This window comes from Octopus bimaculoides, chromosome 9, assembly GCF_001194135.2.
Source record: "Octopus bimaculoides isolate UCB-OBI-ISO-001 chromosome 9, ASM119413v2, whole genome shotgun sequence".
NCBI lineage: Eukaryota > Metazoa > Mollusca > Cephalopoda > Octopoda > Octopodidae > Octopus > Octopus bimaculoides.
In genome coordinates this window covers 2845314-2864885 of record NC_068989.1, presented here as the reverse complement: position 1 = coordinate 2864885, position 19572 = coordinate 2845314, and the positions used below count along the sequence as shown (strand labels likewise).

At 35.7% G+C, this 19572-nt stretch overlaps 1 protein-coding gene across 7 annotated transcripts in view; it reads left to right on the top strand.

The window, feature by feature from the left end:
* Positions 1–19572, top strand: part of LOC106869147 (5'-AMP-activated protein kinase subunit gamma-1) — a 486366-nt gene that overhangs the window by 424502 nt on the left and 42292 nt on the right. For 6 of the 7 annotated variants that reach the window (XM_052970373.1, XM_052970371.1, XM_014914748.2 and 3 more), the window contains one exon: positions 11743–11831. In XM_052970373.1, the coding sequence (XP_052826333.1) occupies positions 11743–11831 (89 nt within the window). Of the gene's footprint in view, positions 1–9720; positions 9781–11742; positions 11832–19572 lie in introns of those variants that run through there. The other variant, XM_014914752.2, reaches the window with a different exon arrangement.

The following is a 19572-nucleotide window of genomic DNA, read 5'->3' as shown; positions in this document are numbered from 1 at the left end:
ATATATATATATATATATATATATATATATATATATATATAAAATTCATAGTGAACGATACTTTCATTATGCCTATTTCAGCGTATATTTTTGTAATATACTTTTCCCTACTTTGCCAAATATGTGCTTTGTGCTTACTTAGAGACACAGAAATTGTGAATCTTTGTGGTTGGCTGAACTGAACATACGAAGGACCGTTTTGTCCTCGTTTACGACTTGGCTCTTGAGTCAGAGGACGCACAAGAACGATTCATTTGATGCATTTGGACCACTTGTTCTCAACCATTTTTCGCCTGTGGACCCCTTTGATTCCTATTTTACTTGGGTAGACCCTCAGTCATTCGATTATATATATAATGAAATATTATTTTGTGTATTGTTGAAGTATAACCAATTTATTCCAGATTAATTTTAACTACAAAATCTTATCTGGAACCCGGTTGAGGCCCACTCATTTAGACCGTATAGCTTTACGAGATTTGCATGTTAGGACCCTTAATCTGACAACTACTATATGACATGACTTCTGTGTCACGTTGGGTCAATGAGAATTCCACCCCGAAAAATTACACCAGTTTTCAAGGTTTGTGAAATAAACTAAAAATTTTAGTCAATTTCCAACGTCCGAAACTAATGTTGACCTTCACACTTTTATGGAGGGCTTCGTAGTGATATTCAATGATGCATTCATTCTCTTATCTAGTTTCTCCTCTAAATTCCACGCAGATTTCTGTACATACCTAACGTTGCCACTAAAGTGTCACTTCTTTTCTCTTTTATTTTATGTTTTTTTATTGTCATTGGAATAAAGCCATTGTTTAGGATATCGACCGTGATCGTCCTAGTTCGATCTGCATTTATTATTCTAAGACCGTAGGATGTGAATTGAAGGAGCTGCGGCTGCTATTTCCAGCAGGTTTAACCGTCGGGTAGAGAGTCCCCTGTGGTTGTAGTAGTATTATAATCCCGATGAATTTGTATATCGTTAAAAAATAAAAAAAAGAGGTTAGAAAAGGGTTTTGTTGATTCGACCTTGCTCGAGTTATTTGGATTGCAAACTCAGATTTATCCATTTAGTAAATAAATAGCGGCTGAGTAACGAGATCAATGTCCATATAATCTGATTGATTGATATATTATTGTTTATTTCCTTGTCGAATTTGGCAAGTGTCGAGTTAAAATTTGCTTATGTTTATTTATATAACAGTTGGTGTCTATGGGGTGGAGTTTTCGGTTACACGTCGAAACTGGAAACGCACGCACACACACAGTGTATATTTTTGACGTGGGGGTGGGGAATCTCTACGTGCTCACTCTACATGCTAAAAATAGCAGCCAAATTTCCTTCAGATCACATTCTATTATTTTTAAATAAGGAACGAAAAACAATTAGATAATCTAAACTTGCATATTCCTAAAAAAAAATTTAAAAAACACACACTGAATGGCTATGAGTAAACTCTTAAATCACACGCTTGCTTGATCAGATCTGGTACTAGGGCTAAACAGCTCCATTGGAGGGTTATTTAACATTCATGTTCTTTTCATATGACAATCTATAATATGATTGTCTCTTAATAAATTTTTACCGAAATGAAAACATTGCCATTTACGTTTATAAACGTAGCTAATTTTCGTAAATAAATATTAAAATATTTCCTTTCTCTTTACTAGATTTGTTGACTCGGGTACTCTAATAGTGATTGCGTGTTTTTTGTTTTGTTTTTTTTTTCAATTATTAATAACGATACAGATTTCTAACTTGCGCAATGTCACATATTTATTGATTTTTTTCATGAAGCTGAAATATACTTCGGATTTTTATTTAAAACCAGACTAAGATTTGCATTGGTTAATTACCTTTGAATTAGTAGTCCCTCTACGGTCTGAGTTGATGTTTGTTTTGTATTTTTTAGTCCATAGAATAACAGTTGTTTAAATTAGACCCGAGTTAGTCATCATGCTGCTGCAGACTTGTGCTCAAAAAGCGTTCTAGTCATGACCAACTCGTCTTTTTATAAGTCTAGGACCACATTGTCTAACGTTTCCAAGGTGGTAGGGTTGTGATTTGGGGGGAGATTTGGCTGCCATTTCTAGCAGATTGACGAAGTGAAGAACCCTTGTTTACCCCAAATTATTATTGTCGATTCTATCGCTTTTACCCTTGCCAAGCTGTAATTGGCCTCTGTATCTTATCATAAATTCATTATGAATGTGGGTGCATACAAATGAAGTTATATTTTATCAGAGGAGTCATTTGTCAAGTTACTGGTAATTAACTTCTCTTCAGTTCCACTTTCACTTTCATTTATTTGCAGTTGGCGCTTTAGAAGGCTGTCTTCCACTTTCTGTAATCATGATGTTTTTTATCCTATCATTTATAGCTTTATTTACTTTGGGTTCAACCGTTAAAAAAAATTGTTCTTTTAAAACACAATTCTATAATTTCAACGAAAACTTTTATATACTAAACCAATAAAATTAAGCTTTTTTACTTTCATTTATTTCTGATAAATCTTGGTCATATGACTAGTTAGTGGAACAGAATAGTAAGTTTTGTTTAATGTGAGTATATTGTCTCCTTCTAAACATCCCTAGACCGTCCGTCATTCACAGACAAGGTTATAAAATTCCTGGAATTGTATGTAGGCTGAAAAAGTAATGCACAAGATCTGCTCTTTTGTCCCCCAACCCTGAATTCTGAATAGAAGTATTCTAGTTACTGATGTTATCTACATTTGTGCAACAATTGGAAGAATAGAATTACTGACTGGGGTGGGGGGTACATGCAGAGATACTTCAATTCTTTGTTACAAAGCCCACGGCATCATGCTTCAGTGTTTAGACTGCTGTAATTCGACCTTAGACATATACAGGGATGGGGAATTGGGAAATGTAAACATATGCATCGTTGAACAACTTCCTAAATATTTTCAGTGGTGAAATCTAAAGGAATTTGGATGATAAATTTCCTGATTATTTCACCTTGTTTATAATGTATTTTAAAAAAATACATGGTTATGCGGTTAAAAAACTCACTTTGCAACCACGTGGTTCCGGATTCAGTCCCACTGCACATGATTTTGAGCAAGTGTCTTCTACTATGGCTCTGGGCCGACCAATGCCTTGTGAATGAGTTTTGTAGATGGAAACAGTGTGGAGGCCCATCGTGCATGTATGTGTGTTTACTCTACTCAGAATTGTTGAAGCATGGAATAAACTACCAGCATCAGTTGTTAATTATTGGGACACTGCATCCTTCAAAACTGCCATGCTTCCTGAAATTCACCAATAGTACACCTGATCTAAACCCTTTTATTTTTATTTTAACTGACTTGTTCACTTTCTGTGCATTATTCTACGTACTGTACATGCATTTTGGGTAATTTTTTACGATGAGTTGTAGTGCACCTGAGCACTGTATATAAAAAGTTCATCATATATGGATGCAAACTATTGTTTCTTCATCAATAAAGAGAGAGTGGGGCAAAATGAAAATTGTTGTTTTCAAGGGAACATAGTGATTGTCAGTTTGAAAACCTCATGGTCATAGGACAAAGTTTAGTATTTGAAGCTTGCGCATACTTTCTTTTAGATGCCCTTCCTGAATCCTGGGCATGTGTTCAATGCAAATTTTGTACAACGTTTACCAAGCGGGCACCAGACAGATGTTCCATTTTGAATTGGCAGGCAAAATTTTAGGAGGAGAGGTGTTTGTGCCTGGCAGAGAGAACAGGACACCCCTCAACTTCAGATGATATGGCTGAACAAGTTCGGCAAGCCTTCCAGCACAGTCCCAGAAATCAGTCAGAATACCCAGTCGAGAACTTCAGCTCCCATTAACCACTGTTTGGCATGTCTTAAAGAGAAGACTGCTGGTCACACCATACAAGCTGCAATTGGTCCAACAGTTGGAGGACACTGATAAACCTATTCACCATGGATTTTGCACAGGAACATCCTGTTCTCTTTTGCTGGGCACAAACACCCCTCCTCCTGAAATTTTGTGTGCCAATTCAAAATGAAACGTCTGTCTGATACCTGCTTGGTAAACGTTGTACGAAATTTGCTTGAACACGTGTCCATGATTCAGTTTTTGTGTATTCTAGGATGCAAAATGACATCCCTCATTTTGAGAATGACATTACTGGATCTGAAAAGAGAAAAAACAAAAATTTGAGCTTTGAAATGGTACCAGTTCAATCATGCTACCATTTGTAGTTCATGGAATAATAAGAGTTTTTAGAATGTGACATAGACGTTTGAAACACCCTGTATATATCATCGTTTAACGTCCGCTTTCCATGCTAGCTTCAGTTTCTGTCTACCAAATCCATTCACAAGGCTTTGGTTGGCCCTGGGCTATAGTTGAAGCCAAATGTACTGCACAATCAAACTGAATCTGAAACCAGGTGGTTTGAAAACAAATTCCTACCACCCAGTCACACCTGTGCACATTGACACTAAATGTATTAATTCTTGTGGAAGTAATTGTCTTTGCAGCCCAGCTTCTTCACATCATTTTATCATAGGGAAGGCAAAATTATCACTTAATCTTTTTTTCTTTTTCCCAAAAACTCTGGAAAATAACTGAATAATATATAGTGTTGAACTACTCTGCAGGTTATAGACTCTGTGGATGTTGCATTAGATTAGCACAAATAATTCTCTATTGAAAAAAAAAGGGGGGGGTTATTCGTTTGTCGTTTGCTGCTGGTAGATTAGCAAGACAAAACACCTTGTGGTATTCGAATACATCTCCACATTCTCAGCTATCTTGCCATGGTCAACTTGACCTTTCATTCTTCCAAGGACAATAAAATGGATACCAGTCAAATACTCTGTTTGACAAAATTAATTGATTTTGCTCCTTTCCCCAAAAATGAAGCCACTTGCAAATATCAGAATTTGTGGGATTGAAGTTGATTGCAGGACAATGTCACTTTTCTTAAACGAATATAACTTTATACTAGAAAGTTCACACACAACATTACAAAATATTTCCTCTGCTTACAGTTATTGGACTGCAGCCATGCTGCCTTAAAGAGTTTGGGTCAAGCAAATCATCCCCAGTATATATTTTCTTTATTTTCTATACATCTGGTACTTTTTCTATCAGTCTCTTTTACTGAACAATTAGGTTGCAGGGACATAAACAAACCAACACCTGTTGTTGTAACACACACACACACAATAGGATTCTTTCAGTTTCCATCTGCCAATTCCACTCACAGGGTTTTGTTCAGCCTATGGTTATAGTAGACATTTGCCCAAGGTGCCATACAGTGGAACTGAACCTGGAACCATGTGGTTGGGAAGCAAATTTCTTAACCACACAGCCATGCTTGTGCCTATGAATAACAACACCATTTAAGCTACACTTTTATTCCTAATGAAGAGAAACCATTGGTTTCTGATATTAACTGAATGAAGAAACTTGTCACTCCCTTCTATTCATTTTTGTATCAGATAAATCAATGTGGTTGAATCTTAATTAATTTTGCATTAAGCAGTTTAAAAATGAAAACAAAATATTTTCCTCAAAAGTTAAGTAAATATTTCACTTTCATAAAAATTAACCATCACACCCATGCAGTGAAATAAATGATAAACAACATAAATATCTAAGATATGTTCGTTAACTTGATCGTTGTTGTTCTGATAAAGCTTGTCTTGAAAACATGGCGTTGCAATACACAATTCATAACTCTATGAATTTGCTTTTATTAACTACTAAAATTTTAATGGAAATTATATTGCACATCATACATATTACTTGGACAGAAAAGAGGAACGTGATGAGACTTGAATTGCATATCTATCATTTGCTGAGCAATCTACGTGATTTGAGTCCTGCCAATAAATCTTTCTTTTATCTGTCTAAAAATTATTTTTTGTCAAATCTAACATCAGTACGACCGTGTTGTCTTCTAACAAAAATGCTGTCTTGAATTATAAAACACCTGTTTAATGTATAAATTTGTTAATGAGATGCCAAGTTGTAATACGTGGAAACATCTTCTGTACTCAATAGAAATTTGATCTAAGATTTATTTTTCATTACTTTTATGAGGCTTTACAGTTTGGGAAACCTATTTTAATACGTAAGGCAGTGAGCTAGCTGCATCATTAACATATTGGCATTTCGTCTGTACATTCTGAGTTCAAATTCTGCCAAGGTCAACTTTGCCTTTCATCCTTTCGAGGTCTATAAAATAAGTACCATTTAAGCACTGAGGTCGATGTAATTGACTTATCCCCTCTTCTGAAATGACTGGCCTTGTGCTGAAATTTGAAACCATTATATTTGAATTTGTGGAGGCACATAGCTTAGAGGTTCGTGTGTTGCACTCATGATCAGAGGGTTGGTTTCAATCCCTGCACCAGGCAAAGTATTCTTGAGCAAAACACTTCATTTTACACTGCTCCAGTCCACTCAGCTGGTAAAAAGGAGTAACCCTGCACCAGACCAGCATCCCATTCAGGGAGGAGTACACATATGCCAGAGAAAGCAGGAAACCAGCCCTATACTCCTCGCAGAGAAATGTGGACTAACCAACCATTTTAATACTTGGTATACTTAATTATTTTACCCTATGTCTTACATTTTACCAGAAAGTAATTTGAAGATGTGTTTTATTCCAACCCCCACTCTTTACTCCTTACATTTTAACTAATGTCATAGGAGTTTTTATTTGTAATTCAAGCCTTGACATGAAATCTATCCATAGACCTGATTGGGGGTATTATTACATAATGCAGAAGTTATTCTGCTTATTGAAAAGTTTATGTAATCTGGAGGGAAAATTGATGCTTTTGAAATGAAGTTGACTGTATTGAATACATATTTGTTGTATTTTTTTTTCTCTTGAAATTTAGTTAAGATGATTTTTTAAAAAATAACCATGCAAGTTAAAAGAAAAACAACACTTGAAGAAGTTGTTTTGTTTTTAATAAGTTCTTTGTTATTTTGTACACAGCTGCCCTAGTTGGAATGGTTTTACATTAATCTGCATGGCTGACTGGTTGTTGACTGTAGTAAGTGGTTCTGTTGAAGTAATACAGGTCACAACCAAGCAGTCAATCGTTTGAAGTAAATTACACATGTCGTAAGTTAAGAATCCCTATTATAAACACGTGCATTAAGCATATTTTGTGATAACAGCTATAATATGGGAATTATTTCACTGTCTTCATAACATATGATGATGATGATACTATCACCTACGAGTAACGTTAGCTGCTTGCTTTTGTTTTTTTTTTTTTGTTTGCCTGACCTTCTTACTGTTTGTTTACTCTGAAACATTTTTGTAATTATTGAGTCACTTGACACTTTAATTTCATGTTTGGTTAATAGTGAATTAACCAAATCCTTATTCAGTAGAAGAAGGCAACCAGCGATTATATAAATACTGCTTTTACTCAGAAGTCACACTCCTAATTCAGGGTTAAATCTTAGGACAAAATCTTCTCCCTTCATATTCAAACTTGACATTTGCTTTGCTCTCTATATAAGTCACCTCCCAGTTTTTTCAGTTAAAATCAAGTATAAAATAGTGCAACTTATTAGCAAATTCAGTGTGTACACACACACACACACACACACACACACACACACTCAATAAAGTAATTGAGTCTGCAAATTGCAGTAATAGCAGTAACACAATATATATTTACATAGAGTACAGGCAGTATTTAATACTGGCAAACAACCTCTGTAATGCTGGTAGCATGATAAAATGCATCCTAATTATATATATATATATATTCTATAAAGTAGTGGGAGATAGAAAGGGCTTACAGCTGCAGAAACCATTTCAAAAATACATTACTTGCACAAAAAATATGATTGAAGTGTTTTTGTGTGTGTGTATATCAGATGATGAAGGACAAAGGACCATGGAAAGTGAGAAGATGTTGTACTGGAAGAGATCTGTCCTAACAATGGGGACATGGAAAATGGATGTATTACTGCCTGTCATCCATCTGAGGTTGATAACATTAAGTACCAATCAAGTACTAAGGTTGAGGATATCACCTAATCCCTTCCCCTTCTCTCAAAACTGCTAGCTTTGTCCCCTAAATTATAAACTATTATGTTATCAGCTAACTCCCGCTCCTCAAGTTTCAGCCTATTGTAGAAAGAATTTGTAGTCATCATCATCATTTAACATCCATTGTCCATGCTGGCATGGGTTGGACGGTTTGACCAGGACTGGTAAGCTGGAAGGCTGCACCAGACTCCAGTCTGATTTGGCATAGTTTTCTATGGCTGGATGCCCTTCCTAATGCCAACCACTCTGAGAGTGTAATGGGTGCTTTTACGTGCCATTTGCATGACATCTGTATTTGCCACAACTGTGATTTTGCTTGGCTTGATGGGTCTTCTCAAGTACAACATAATGCCCAAGGTCTCAGTCGTTGCCTCCATGAAGCCCAATTATTAATATTTATTAAAAGAAATAATTTCCTGACTATTTTTTGCACACCTTAAAATTACATTAAAACAAATATTGAAATTCTATCAAATTATTTCGCTGGTAGCTTCAGGTGATGCTCATCACTTAATGCAAAATTTTAAAATTTATATTTCTGTCAACTTGTAAGGCAACACAAGCACTTCACAATTATCTAACTTTAACCATGAGGAAGCTGCCGCCTTTCTCTATTTCCTCTGCTACCATTATCGGTTTCTAAGATGAATACAAAGAGGTGTGTGGCTAAGGAGTTAGTGTTGCACTTATGATAGTAAGATTGTGGTTTCAATTCCTGAACTGGATGATGATACATTGTGTTCTTGAGCAAAACACTTCATTTCACATTGTTCCTGTCCACTCAGCTGGCAAAAATGAATACTCCGGTAACAGACCAGCGTCTTGTCCTTGTGGAGAATATATGCCACAGAATCTGGGAAACTGGCCTTATTAGCCTAAAGCTCAGGAAGGACCTTTGACGCTTTCTTTTTAAGATGGATACAAGCTACACATGCCAGAGGGAATGTATACTTGATTAGACACAGCACCAGCTCCTACAAGCCTGTAAGATTAGGGATCCTCAGCTGGAGAGAGTTACAAGGGACAAGCCTGTGTGCGAGGGTAAACACGCTTTTACTTAGTTTGACGTGTCTTTTCAAACACAGCACACCACCAGGAGTCTCAGCCCCCTGACATCTCCTCTGCGGGTCCCAATGTCTGTAGATCCTTTCTCATTTCATCCCACGTCTTCCTGGGGTCTACCCGTTTCACATGTCCCCTCTGCAATTAGGGATCAGCACCGCGAAACTAATCTTCATTCATACACACGTGTATATATGTGCATATATCTGTCCACCTTCCATGCTCATTATTCCTGGTAGGGTCCTTGAGGTAGAGTCCTTAGGCACCTGCTTCCTAGAGTCCTGTCAAGAGCATTACGCTTTTCAGCTGGGTTCCCATGTATGACCAACTGAGACTGGATGTTATCCTGACATTTCATTTTTGGTCTACCCCTAGGTCTCCTGCCAGTTGGCTCAACTTGAAGAATTTGTATTACAATTATATGTATATATATACATATATATATATATGTGTGTGTGTGTGTGTGTGTGTGTGTGTGTGTGTGTGCATATATGTGTGTGTGTGTGCATATATGTGTGTGTGTGTGCATATGTAATGTATGCATATTGATGTGTTTGACGTCATTTTTTCCTCTCCATATTAGCATAGTTTGGACCAATACTTATCTTGGAATTGTTTTATAAGCAGATGCACTTCATGTTACAATCACTTGTCTGTTTTTCAAGTAAGGGAAATTATTATTTTTTTTTTTGTTTATTTTATTCCTCTTGTCTTTAAAAGTACAGACTTACAGGACAATTTGGTTTGGACAAAAAATGGTGCTCTAATGTTTTACTTTATCTTTCAACATTCATGGTCATACATGCACATATGCACGCACACGCACACACACACACACACACACACACATACACACACACATATGCATACAACAGACTTCCAAAGAGTATTTATCTGCCAATTCCACTCAGGATGTATTGGTTGACTCAAAGCTACAGTGAGACCACTTGCCCAAGGTGCCATTATCTGAGATAGAAATATGACACCATGCAATTACAGGGCCAATTCTGTAACCACTCAGTCATACATGCATTTATGTCTGTATGAATACGTGTGTGTGTGTGTGTGTATTTATGCATTTCTGTAAATGTATGTGCGCTCACACGCATGTATCTCTATATATGCCTATGTATGTATGTATGTATGTATGTGTGTGTGTGTATGTATGCATGTATTAACGTATATATATATATCAATGTACTTATAATACACACACGCATATGCCTGGCTTTTTAGGCAAGTGTCTTCTATAAGCCTGGATTGACCAGTGTCTTTTAAGTGGAATAGGTAGACAGAAATACTGGAGAGTCCGTCGTGTGCCCGTCCGCTCGCGTGCGCGACACCTGTTAACATTTCGCAGCTCCGCTTGTCATTTGTCTGAGCGAAACGGTGATGTGATGTTTGCATTTCTTGTTGACATTACGACTGCTTACTCTGCATTTCTGAAGACCAGTGAAATAGAATAATCCCTTACTTGAAATAATACAAGTCAGGTTTGACGACACGAAGGGCAGGTGCCTGTAAAATGCCTGCGCCAGTCCGCGCCCTAACCATGCTAACGTGGAAGTACGCACCGGACGTTAAACAAACGATCTTGTTTGTGTGTGTGCGTACACTTCCATTTCCTTTCAATTCATTGATTTGCAACTAGTAGAAAAATGGATAAGTGATATATATATTTTGAATATAGCAGTCGTTACGAAACCTGCTAGCGATGTGTGTTTCTTTTTTTCTTCTTTTAATTAGACAAACCAATGTGTTCTTTCGGCCCGCAGCCATATATCGCAAATCACTCTTTGAAGAGAAAAGAACAGTGAAGAAAGAACGCATCGGATGATTCTAAATAAATTGATGACGAGTCTTGAATTGACGGGATAGTCTTCGTTAAAATATCAATTCTGCTTGACTTCGGCTAAACTTATCTAATTATAAAATGTAGGATTTATTCCCTTGCAAGGTTTTACTTTATTTTTCAACGAATCTCTGTAATCCACATGTCCTTCAGTTTCCATATATACAAAATGGCAAATCCTTTGGCAAACTACCATTTGTGTTCAGTGTTACGATTAACGAAATGTCTTCCTATTCCTTTTATTTATTGACCTTTTTTTTTAATTTTTAATCAGATATTTTCAGTTCTGGGAGTAAAAAGAAAAAAAAATGTAATTTAAGGGAGGTAACTTTGTTTAGCTACCTTTTTCCCTTCTTTCCAGCTGTCGCGGTTTCATTCTATTGAGTACGATTTCAGTTTTCTCTGTCTGGGCCGACTGCTTCAGCGCAGAAAAAAACTTCTCGTCTTAAAAATTGATTGCATTTAGTTTAATTTCTCTTCTGACAATTAATTATATTTAACGTGATTTCGAGTATATCTCGTCAGTAATCATAACATAACTGGATTTATTTTCACAACTTGACAGTCAATCAAAATGTTTACATTAACAGCGAGGTATAAACAATAATTTGGCGATGTGAATAATTATTTAACCCGTTTGATATCATATTTATGTACATGAATATTATATTAATGTTTCAGGTTTTATATTTAAAACAGAAACAGTTGGGAAATTACAAAACCCTACGGAATGTAATTAGTAGTGTGTAACGATTGGTTTCTCTATATTTTCAGTTTCCCCTCTTCGAGGATATAACTTTGAACCCCGGAGGTCTTCTGGGCCACCGCAACCGGAACATCTTCAGTCAGCGGTTTATACAAAGGTAAGAAAGTTATTTCTGCTTCGTTTTGATTTTAATTAACTCTAATTATCCAGAAGAATCTTTTTCAACAAAAGTTAGTGTGTGTGAGAGAGAGAGAGAAAGAGAGATCTGAAAGAAAGACCTACACATGTCTTGCCTACACAGGCCTTCTCAGGGCAGTGAAATCAGTGTGGTTGGTGTTCTTTTTAAACAACCATGGGTAGGAGAGAGATCCAGGGAAGTGACGATAGGCAAAGGAAACGATTGAGACTAGTGGTTACTTCAGGGTTTGAAGCAAGTAGATGCAACATGGAAACAAGAGATGAGTGAAGTAGGCTTGGTTGGAAGTGGAGCTAAACCTACCAACTCTGTGAAACGGGAGGGTCATTTAGGAAAGGTAGTGAGAAGAAGCAACACGTCTGTGGGCCAGAGATCAGAATATGTTGTGAGACACTCCATGCTGGCCATTTTTTGGTATGTTACCTTGGATATAGCTGTATGTTTATCAAGATATTCTACATTAAAGGGAAGTTTCTGTATTACGTATATAGATATTTGAATGTCTTTCTTAAGGACTATAAAAAAGAAATTGTTTGTGATTTGATTAACTCCAGTTATTTTCTGTATTATTTTCAGTAATAGTTACTGAACTTGAATTCATCGTATTTTAATGCACATGGAAAAATTTAATATACTAGTAGTATTTATTAGTACAGTAATTAATGCAAGTAATTAAAAACTTCTAATTTTTTAATCGATGTTTTATGCTAAAAAAACAAATAATAAATATAAAGGGTCTCAAAGCCAATGCTGACATTTATGGCCAAGTTACAGAAATATTAGAAACTGATTTATTAAATATTACTTTCTACTGTGATGTGTTCTGAGGTTTCTAGACATGAAAAAAAAACAACAAAATCTATCTGCATGGATTGTATTGAAGTTAAGATGATGGGTTACAGTTTGCATGGTCATTAGTTCAAACCTTACAGTTTCAACATTTAAGTTATGCCACTGAGCAAAGCAGCAAATAGTGTTTAATCCATCATTTTAAATCCAGGTTTTGTCCCTGTTAACAGCGGTAGCCAGATTTATCTCAATGCCATAGCAACCGCCCTCACACAATCTCGCCCAGTTTTGGGCGTCCTGCCTTCTCAAGCCAACCCTCCCAATCTCCTCTTCCACATTTTCCTCGGTCCACCCTGCTTTCGCTGTCCATTTACCTCAAACTCTAGTAAAATGTATTTTACTCAGTGTTTACATGAACAGAAATTCAAGTACCAAGAAGAAATGGATGCAATAGATATATTTATATAGGTAGTGATAAATTTTAATTGTTGCAGATTATTACGTATATATAATTCAAAATGACAATTTTTCAATGCAAATCTATATTTGCTAAATGCTGACAAAATGCATACAAATTTGTGTTCAATACTGGCTATATTCAAAATGTAGAATAGTATAGCACTTGATCAGGAAAATTTGTTTCACAAAGATTACATATATTTTCTCTGTGTTTATTTCTAATTACTGGTATCCATCAATAAATGATTAGCCACATTGACTCAAGAGCTAAAGTAAATGCGTTTCTTACATTTATGCCTTCAAAACTCTGATAACCTTGATTTTTTTTCTAAAATTTACTTCTTTTCTTAATAATTTACCACTATCAAGTGTTACACTACTAATTCTATGTGAGAGAAATGTATTGTAATTTCGGTGATTTTTATGATATAATGCGACTTACTTCATTCATAACTAAATTTAAAATAAGATTAATCTTATTCTTCACACTTTCCCATTATTTCTCAATAATACACCAAGTAGTAATTTCTTTTGTGTTCATAAAAGCCGTTATGGCTTTTATGTTTCAATCCAATATTTAGATTATCTGAACTTCATCTTTCTCAAATTAATGTTATCGCATTTGATCTTTTTTTTTCTTTTCTTTTTTTCATTATTATTATTATTTTGGCACATTTTGTTCATTCTTAATTTTCAGTATGTAGAGTGAGATATTGCTATGATAACATCCAAATCAATAACACATGGTTTTTACATATATAGATTTTAGAGCTGGTTTTACAGGTTTTTATAGATGTTTTTATACAGGGAGAATATTTTTGTTAACAACTTTCCTTTGCTATGAACTTACATCATTATCCATAACTCGTCACTTTACACAGCGTTTGTACCATTTTCTAATTGGCACAGTACTCTGATAATAAGACCCCCCCCCCCCGGTCATGTTGCTTAACCCTTTCGTTACTGCACTTATTTTGAGATGCTCTGTGTTTCTTTCAATTAATTCTAAATATAACAAAGAATTTAATAAAATAACTTAGTTATCATTCAGCTAGTGTTAGGAACATAAATTGTGACTAAGGTTTGCTGGAAGATTTTAATTCAAAACTTATGAAAACAAGACATTTGTACTCAGAGCCAGTTTCAGCCAGGCTGGTAACGAAAGAGTTAAGAGAGTTAAGATTGATTCCATTGTATAGTAGTATGGATGTCTTTTATCACAGCCTCAGTTTTACCAAACTCTTGCAAGTGAGATTTGGCAGACAAGCTATGCACAGCAATTGCAGATACATACATCACCCTGGGGCAGCAATATCTATGTTTAAGAAAAATACCTGTGGTATTTGGTTCTGTCTCTGTCACATCTTTTCACACCTGTTCCACATTGTCTTTTTCCTTAATAAGAAGATCGACTAAGTATCAAACAAAATATGACAGGCAAAATAGCCAAGTAAAACAGTTTAATGGTGGTACTCTTGCATAGTCTGCAGTTCAGTGATTGAAACTGATAATATTGAAATAAATTAAATAAAAATAGTAAAATTAAAAACCCTGCTGTTGGACATTCATTGTGTGCCAAAATCTTTTATTCAACAATAGAATCCCTTCTGTATAAAATAACTCCCTACTCAGTTCTTGTTCAGCCAATAATTCTGTATTTGGTATTTAAAGGAATTTCAATGGATGTTAAGATTGTACTTGATTTCCAATGATATCTTACTTTACCAGTTTCATAATTAAAAAGATCATATTTCTGTTAAGTATAACCATTTTTCATTCATTTCTCACACACACACACACACACACTTCCAAGTCCCTTAATTTGGTATGGTTTAACCTTTTATTAGATTTCAAATTTTGGAACAAGGCCAGCAATTTTTAATGAGGGAGAGAAAGTCAGTTATATCAACCCTAGTGATCAACTGGTACTTATTCTATCAACCTCACACAAATGAAAGGCAAGGTTGGCCTTAGTGGAATTTTTCCTCAGAACATAAAACCAGAACAAATGCTGCTAAGTATCTTATCCAGCATACTAATGGTTCTTCCGGTTTATTGCCTTAATCTCTTATTAGATTAAGGCAGGTTATTAGATGTTTAACAAATGCATCTGGTTGGTGAATGTAGCATTGTTCGCAGGTTTATGGAAACAGAATTTATTGTAGCTACTACAATTCATTGTAGAACAGGTCTCTCTGATAGATTAACAAGTGTTTGGAAAGTATTGATTAGTCTTTTTCTATGATATTGTGTGTGTGGTGTTCCATTGTCTAACAGTATTTTCTATTCTAGTGCAGAACATATTTGCACTCTGTAAATGTTTAGCCACTGCTCTGGACTGGAGTAATTTTGACCCTTACGGTGGAAAAATGAACCCCTGTGAGGAACTCTTAGTAGCAGAGAATGTAGTTATTGGAGATTGTTAGCAACATCTAAATAAATCTTTGCTTATTTAGTTTTATGAGTAAAGTTGTATTCTTTTCTTCAAATGTTTAGGGTTTTTTTTTTAATGTTTAAATGACTGAGCCACCTTTTCATAAACAATGTACAGAATTGGTGGAAGTTATTGAGCCCATCTTCAATTGAACCTATTTTATGTCGTTAGTTTGGGAACAGAAATGGTTAACGCTTATAGTGAGTAGCTTCTTCACGTAGGGTGAAGATGATCAAACTCCTCTGATAAAAGAGGGATTTGCAAGAGGGAGTTCACTTACCCCATACTACAATCTTCCAATTTTACTCACAAAGTATTGGTTAGCCTGCAACTGAGTGTACCAGCTGACCACATCTATGCAATGGTATGGAACCCCCTGATTGCAGCCAAACTTCTGAACCATACTGCCATGTTTGTGCTGATATCCACAATCTTTTCCTTTTTACTGTTAATTCCTTCCTAGCAAAAGGCATTATTGTTATGCGAGTTACTGTCTTCATTCATCATCATCATCATCGTCATTTAACATCCGCTTTCCATGCTGGCATTAACAATGTGTGCTGGCTGCTTTTTATGCAGCATAGGTGCATTAACACAGCACTGGCATGTGTGCCTTTTAAGTGGCACCAGCACCTGAAAAGACCAACCTGTATGTGTGGAAGACGGCGGTTTTTACTTACTTGATTTATCATATCAAGTACAGCAAATCGCCACAACTCCCGGTCCCTTGTCATATCCTCAATGAGGCTCAACATCCAAAGATCCTTTCTCACCACTTTGTCCCACGTCTTCCTGGATCTACCTCTTCTCCAAGTATCCTCAGCAATTAGAGCTCAGCACTTCTTTATGCTGCTGTCCTCATTCATACGCATCACATGACCACACCAGTGTTGTCTTCTCAACACTGTTGTTTATTCTCAGTTTTCTTCTTAAATCATTTACACTTGGTCATGCATGCAAACTGACATTACCCACCCAGTGGAGCATACTACCTTCATTTCTTTCAAGCCTTTGCAAATCCTCTGTAGTCACAGGCATCATATAATCTACCTTTCACTCTGAGGGAGAGGCCCTTAGTTACCAACAAAGGTAGAAACTCTCTGAACTTTGCCCAGCCTATTTTTATCCTAGCAACTACATTTTCAGAACTCTCTCCCCCACTGCTAACTTGGTCTCCTAGGTAACAAGCTATCTACTACTTCTCATGATCCACCCAAGCATTTGAGTGAGCCTAATGTCTGTGTTTTTAGTGCTTATTCCACCAGCACATTTGCCACACTTTGATACCACTGCACCTCTTATGTGTCCAAAACTTGCACTGGGTACAACATATGACAGTCCTACCAATGCCCTTCTTACATCTCAAACAGGGCCATCTCTGTGATTTGTCTGTTTTCCTACTTACTAGGACTTTGGTTTTTGCTAAATTAACCCTAAGGCCCTTAGATTCCACACCTTGTTACCACACCTGAAAATGTTTCTCTGGGTCAGGTAGTGATTCAGCTACAAGAACAAGGTAATCAGCATAGAAGAGCTCCCAAAGACAGCCGGTCTTGAATTCCTCTTTTAAGGCCTGAAGGACTAAGGTAAACAGGAGGGGGCTGAGCTAATTAAAATATTCAAAATAAACAATAAAGGAATCTAACGGATAAAGTATTAGGCTTTTAATTCCCCCACTCTTTAGTTTGTATCCCATTTCACTTATTTTCCAGCTCTTGATGGAAACTGTAGTTGCTTCAATGTCCATGTCCAAGATGATGCATTTTGCTTTCATATTTACTCAAATCTTCTCCAAATGGACATATTTAAATGTAGTACACAGATATGTACCAAAAATACTTGGAAAATAAGTATGATGACTTAGAAACCCATCAGTATCAGAATTTCTATCCTAGAAATATACTTTGATGGTTTTAAGTTGCTAAGTTTTGAATATATATATATATATATATATATATATATATATGCTCAATTAATGCACATTAACAGCAATATCCACTGTAGCAATAAAATACCAAATGTTTCAGCAGATTTATTGGTCAAGTAAAGAAAGAAGATTGCTGTTATTTATAATATCTAATCTGTAATTGAATGAAACAATTTTGCTGCTTTTTTCTCTTTCTTTTTCTTTTTTTCTTTTCTTTTCTTTTTCCTTGTAAGCATAATTATTGAGTTTGACTCTATATGACTTTCAAACCAGTCAATTTAAATGGAGCTGGAAGTAATAAGCTCTTATTACTGGTGAATGGTATGGTGTTAAAAAGACTGACATAGCAGTGATAACTACTTCATTTGAAATGTAATCAAGTGTTGAGAAGTATTAAGTGGAGAATTAACACTTTCAGATATTAATTTGCTGGTAGAGAAAAAAATTAATCAAACAAGATGTATACTTAGATTGAAAAGGAAAAAAAATATTGAGTGATGTAGATATATTTTTTAAAAATTTAACATCTACAAAATACAACAATGCTACTTCAAAAGTGAAGTTTTAATAGTTCAAATTTAAACTGATAATGTAATAAGGCTACATATAGATTGATGAAAAAAATTGTTTGAATTGATCTGAGAAAAAGCTTTAAAAGAAAACGTGCATCCATTTCTACTAAAGACACACGCACATATGCATGATGGATTTTTGCATCATAAACAACAAATGAAGATTCAGTAAAATAAAGTGTTAATCATGTTCTATGGACACAAATGCATCTCTTGAGGCCTGCTGGTGCCTTGTAAACCTTTTGGCAAAGGGAACAAGTTGAGGAATCAGTTTGCTCTAGTGCTTGTGAAGCATTTACTATGTGTTTTCTTGAGTGGATGGCAAGGCCTGCTTTGCGTCATGCTGCAGATCTATTATGACAGGTAAGGTTTCCATTTAGAAGAGCAGCATTTTGCCAGCATGCTTCATGCTTGCACAAAGTTGGTACCATTGTTGGAGTTGAATTTGCTCAAATCTTTGAACTGAAGAGAAGCAGGACTTGTAACTGAAATTTGGTATAGAAGCCCATTTGGTGGATTGTACTTAGTGTGTGACAAGATAGAACCTTGTCACACACTGTCATGTTGATTCTGTCTGGGAATTACATTGGAGGTTAGCCTGTTGGTGGAATAATTAGTCACTTGCACATTAATATAGGAGCATGGTAATTTAATTGACGAAACTACTAAGATCCACCACCACATGTATGCATGCATACAAAGGAACAGGTGTCTTACATGTGTGTGAATGCATGAGTGTAGTAACCCCATGTATGTGTATATAGGGATTGGAGTGTTGAGCTTGTATAGGCACAAAGGTGTTACTTGTAGTGTTCACTGCCAAGGAAGCACTTTATAAATTTTAAAGCATTCAGTGATGGGTATGGATAGAAATGGTAGCATGGTAAGCAGGGAAACCTGGATTTGGGGACACTTTTTTCTTTTTTGTTTTTTAAGGCAGGCTCCAGATTTTATTGGAAAGCATTGACATATAAATATATAGTTTATTATATAGCTCTGTTTTATTGCACACACATTTTTTTTTCTGTTTATCCTTTAAAATATAAGTATTTTGTATACTGTTATTCAAAACACTGTTCTACATTATCATTAATGACAATAATTTATCGATGTGAAAGCAAATCTAGGTATTTATATATTAATTTATCTAATCTGCCACTTGTGCAATGATTCTGTAGTTTAAGATATGGGACAGAGAGAGCACCTGTTTTTAAACAGTGTCAATGTAAAGACAAATATTGTCAGCTACATACCCATACACCATACAGATGCATGTTTGCAATGAGATTCAGCACAATTTCTTTCTATCAGATTTCACTTAGCAAGCATTGGTTAGCCTAAGGCTGTTATTGTAGTAGTAGCTGTAGTAGACGACACTTGTCCAAGATGTTACACAGTGGGACTGAACCCAAACGGCACAGTTTCAAAATCAGCTTAACCATGCAGCCATATCTGCCCTGAATATAAAATTGTGTGTGTGTGTGTGTGTTTGTATGTGCATGCACACACATCCATAGTGTC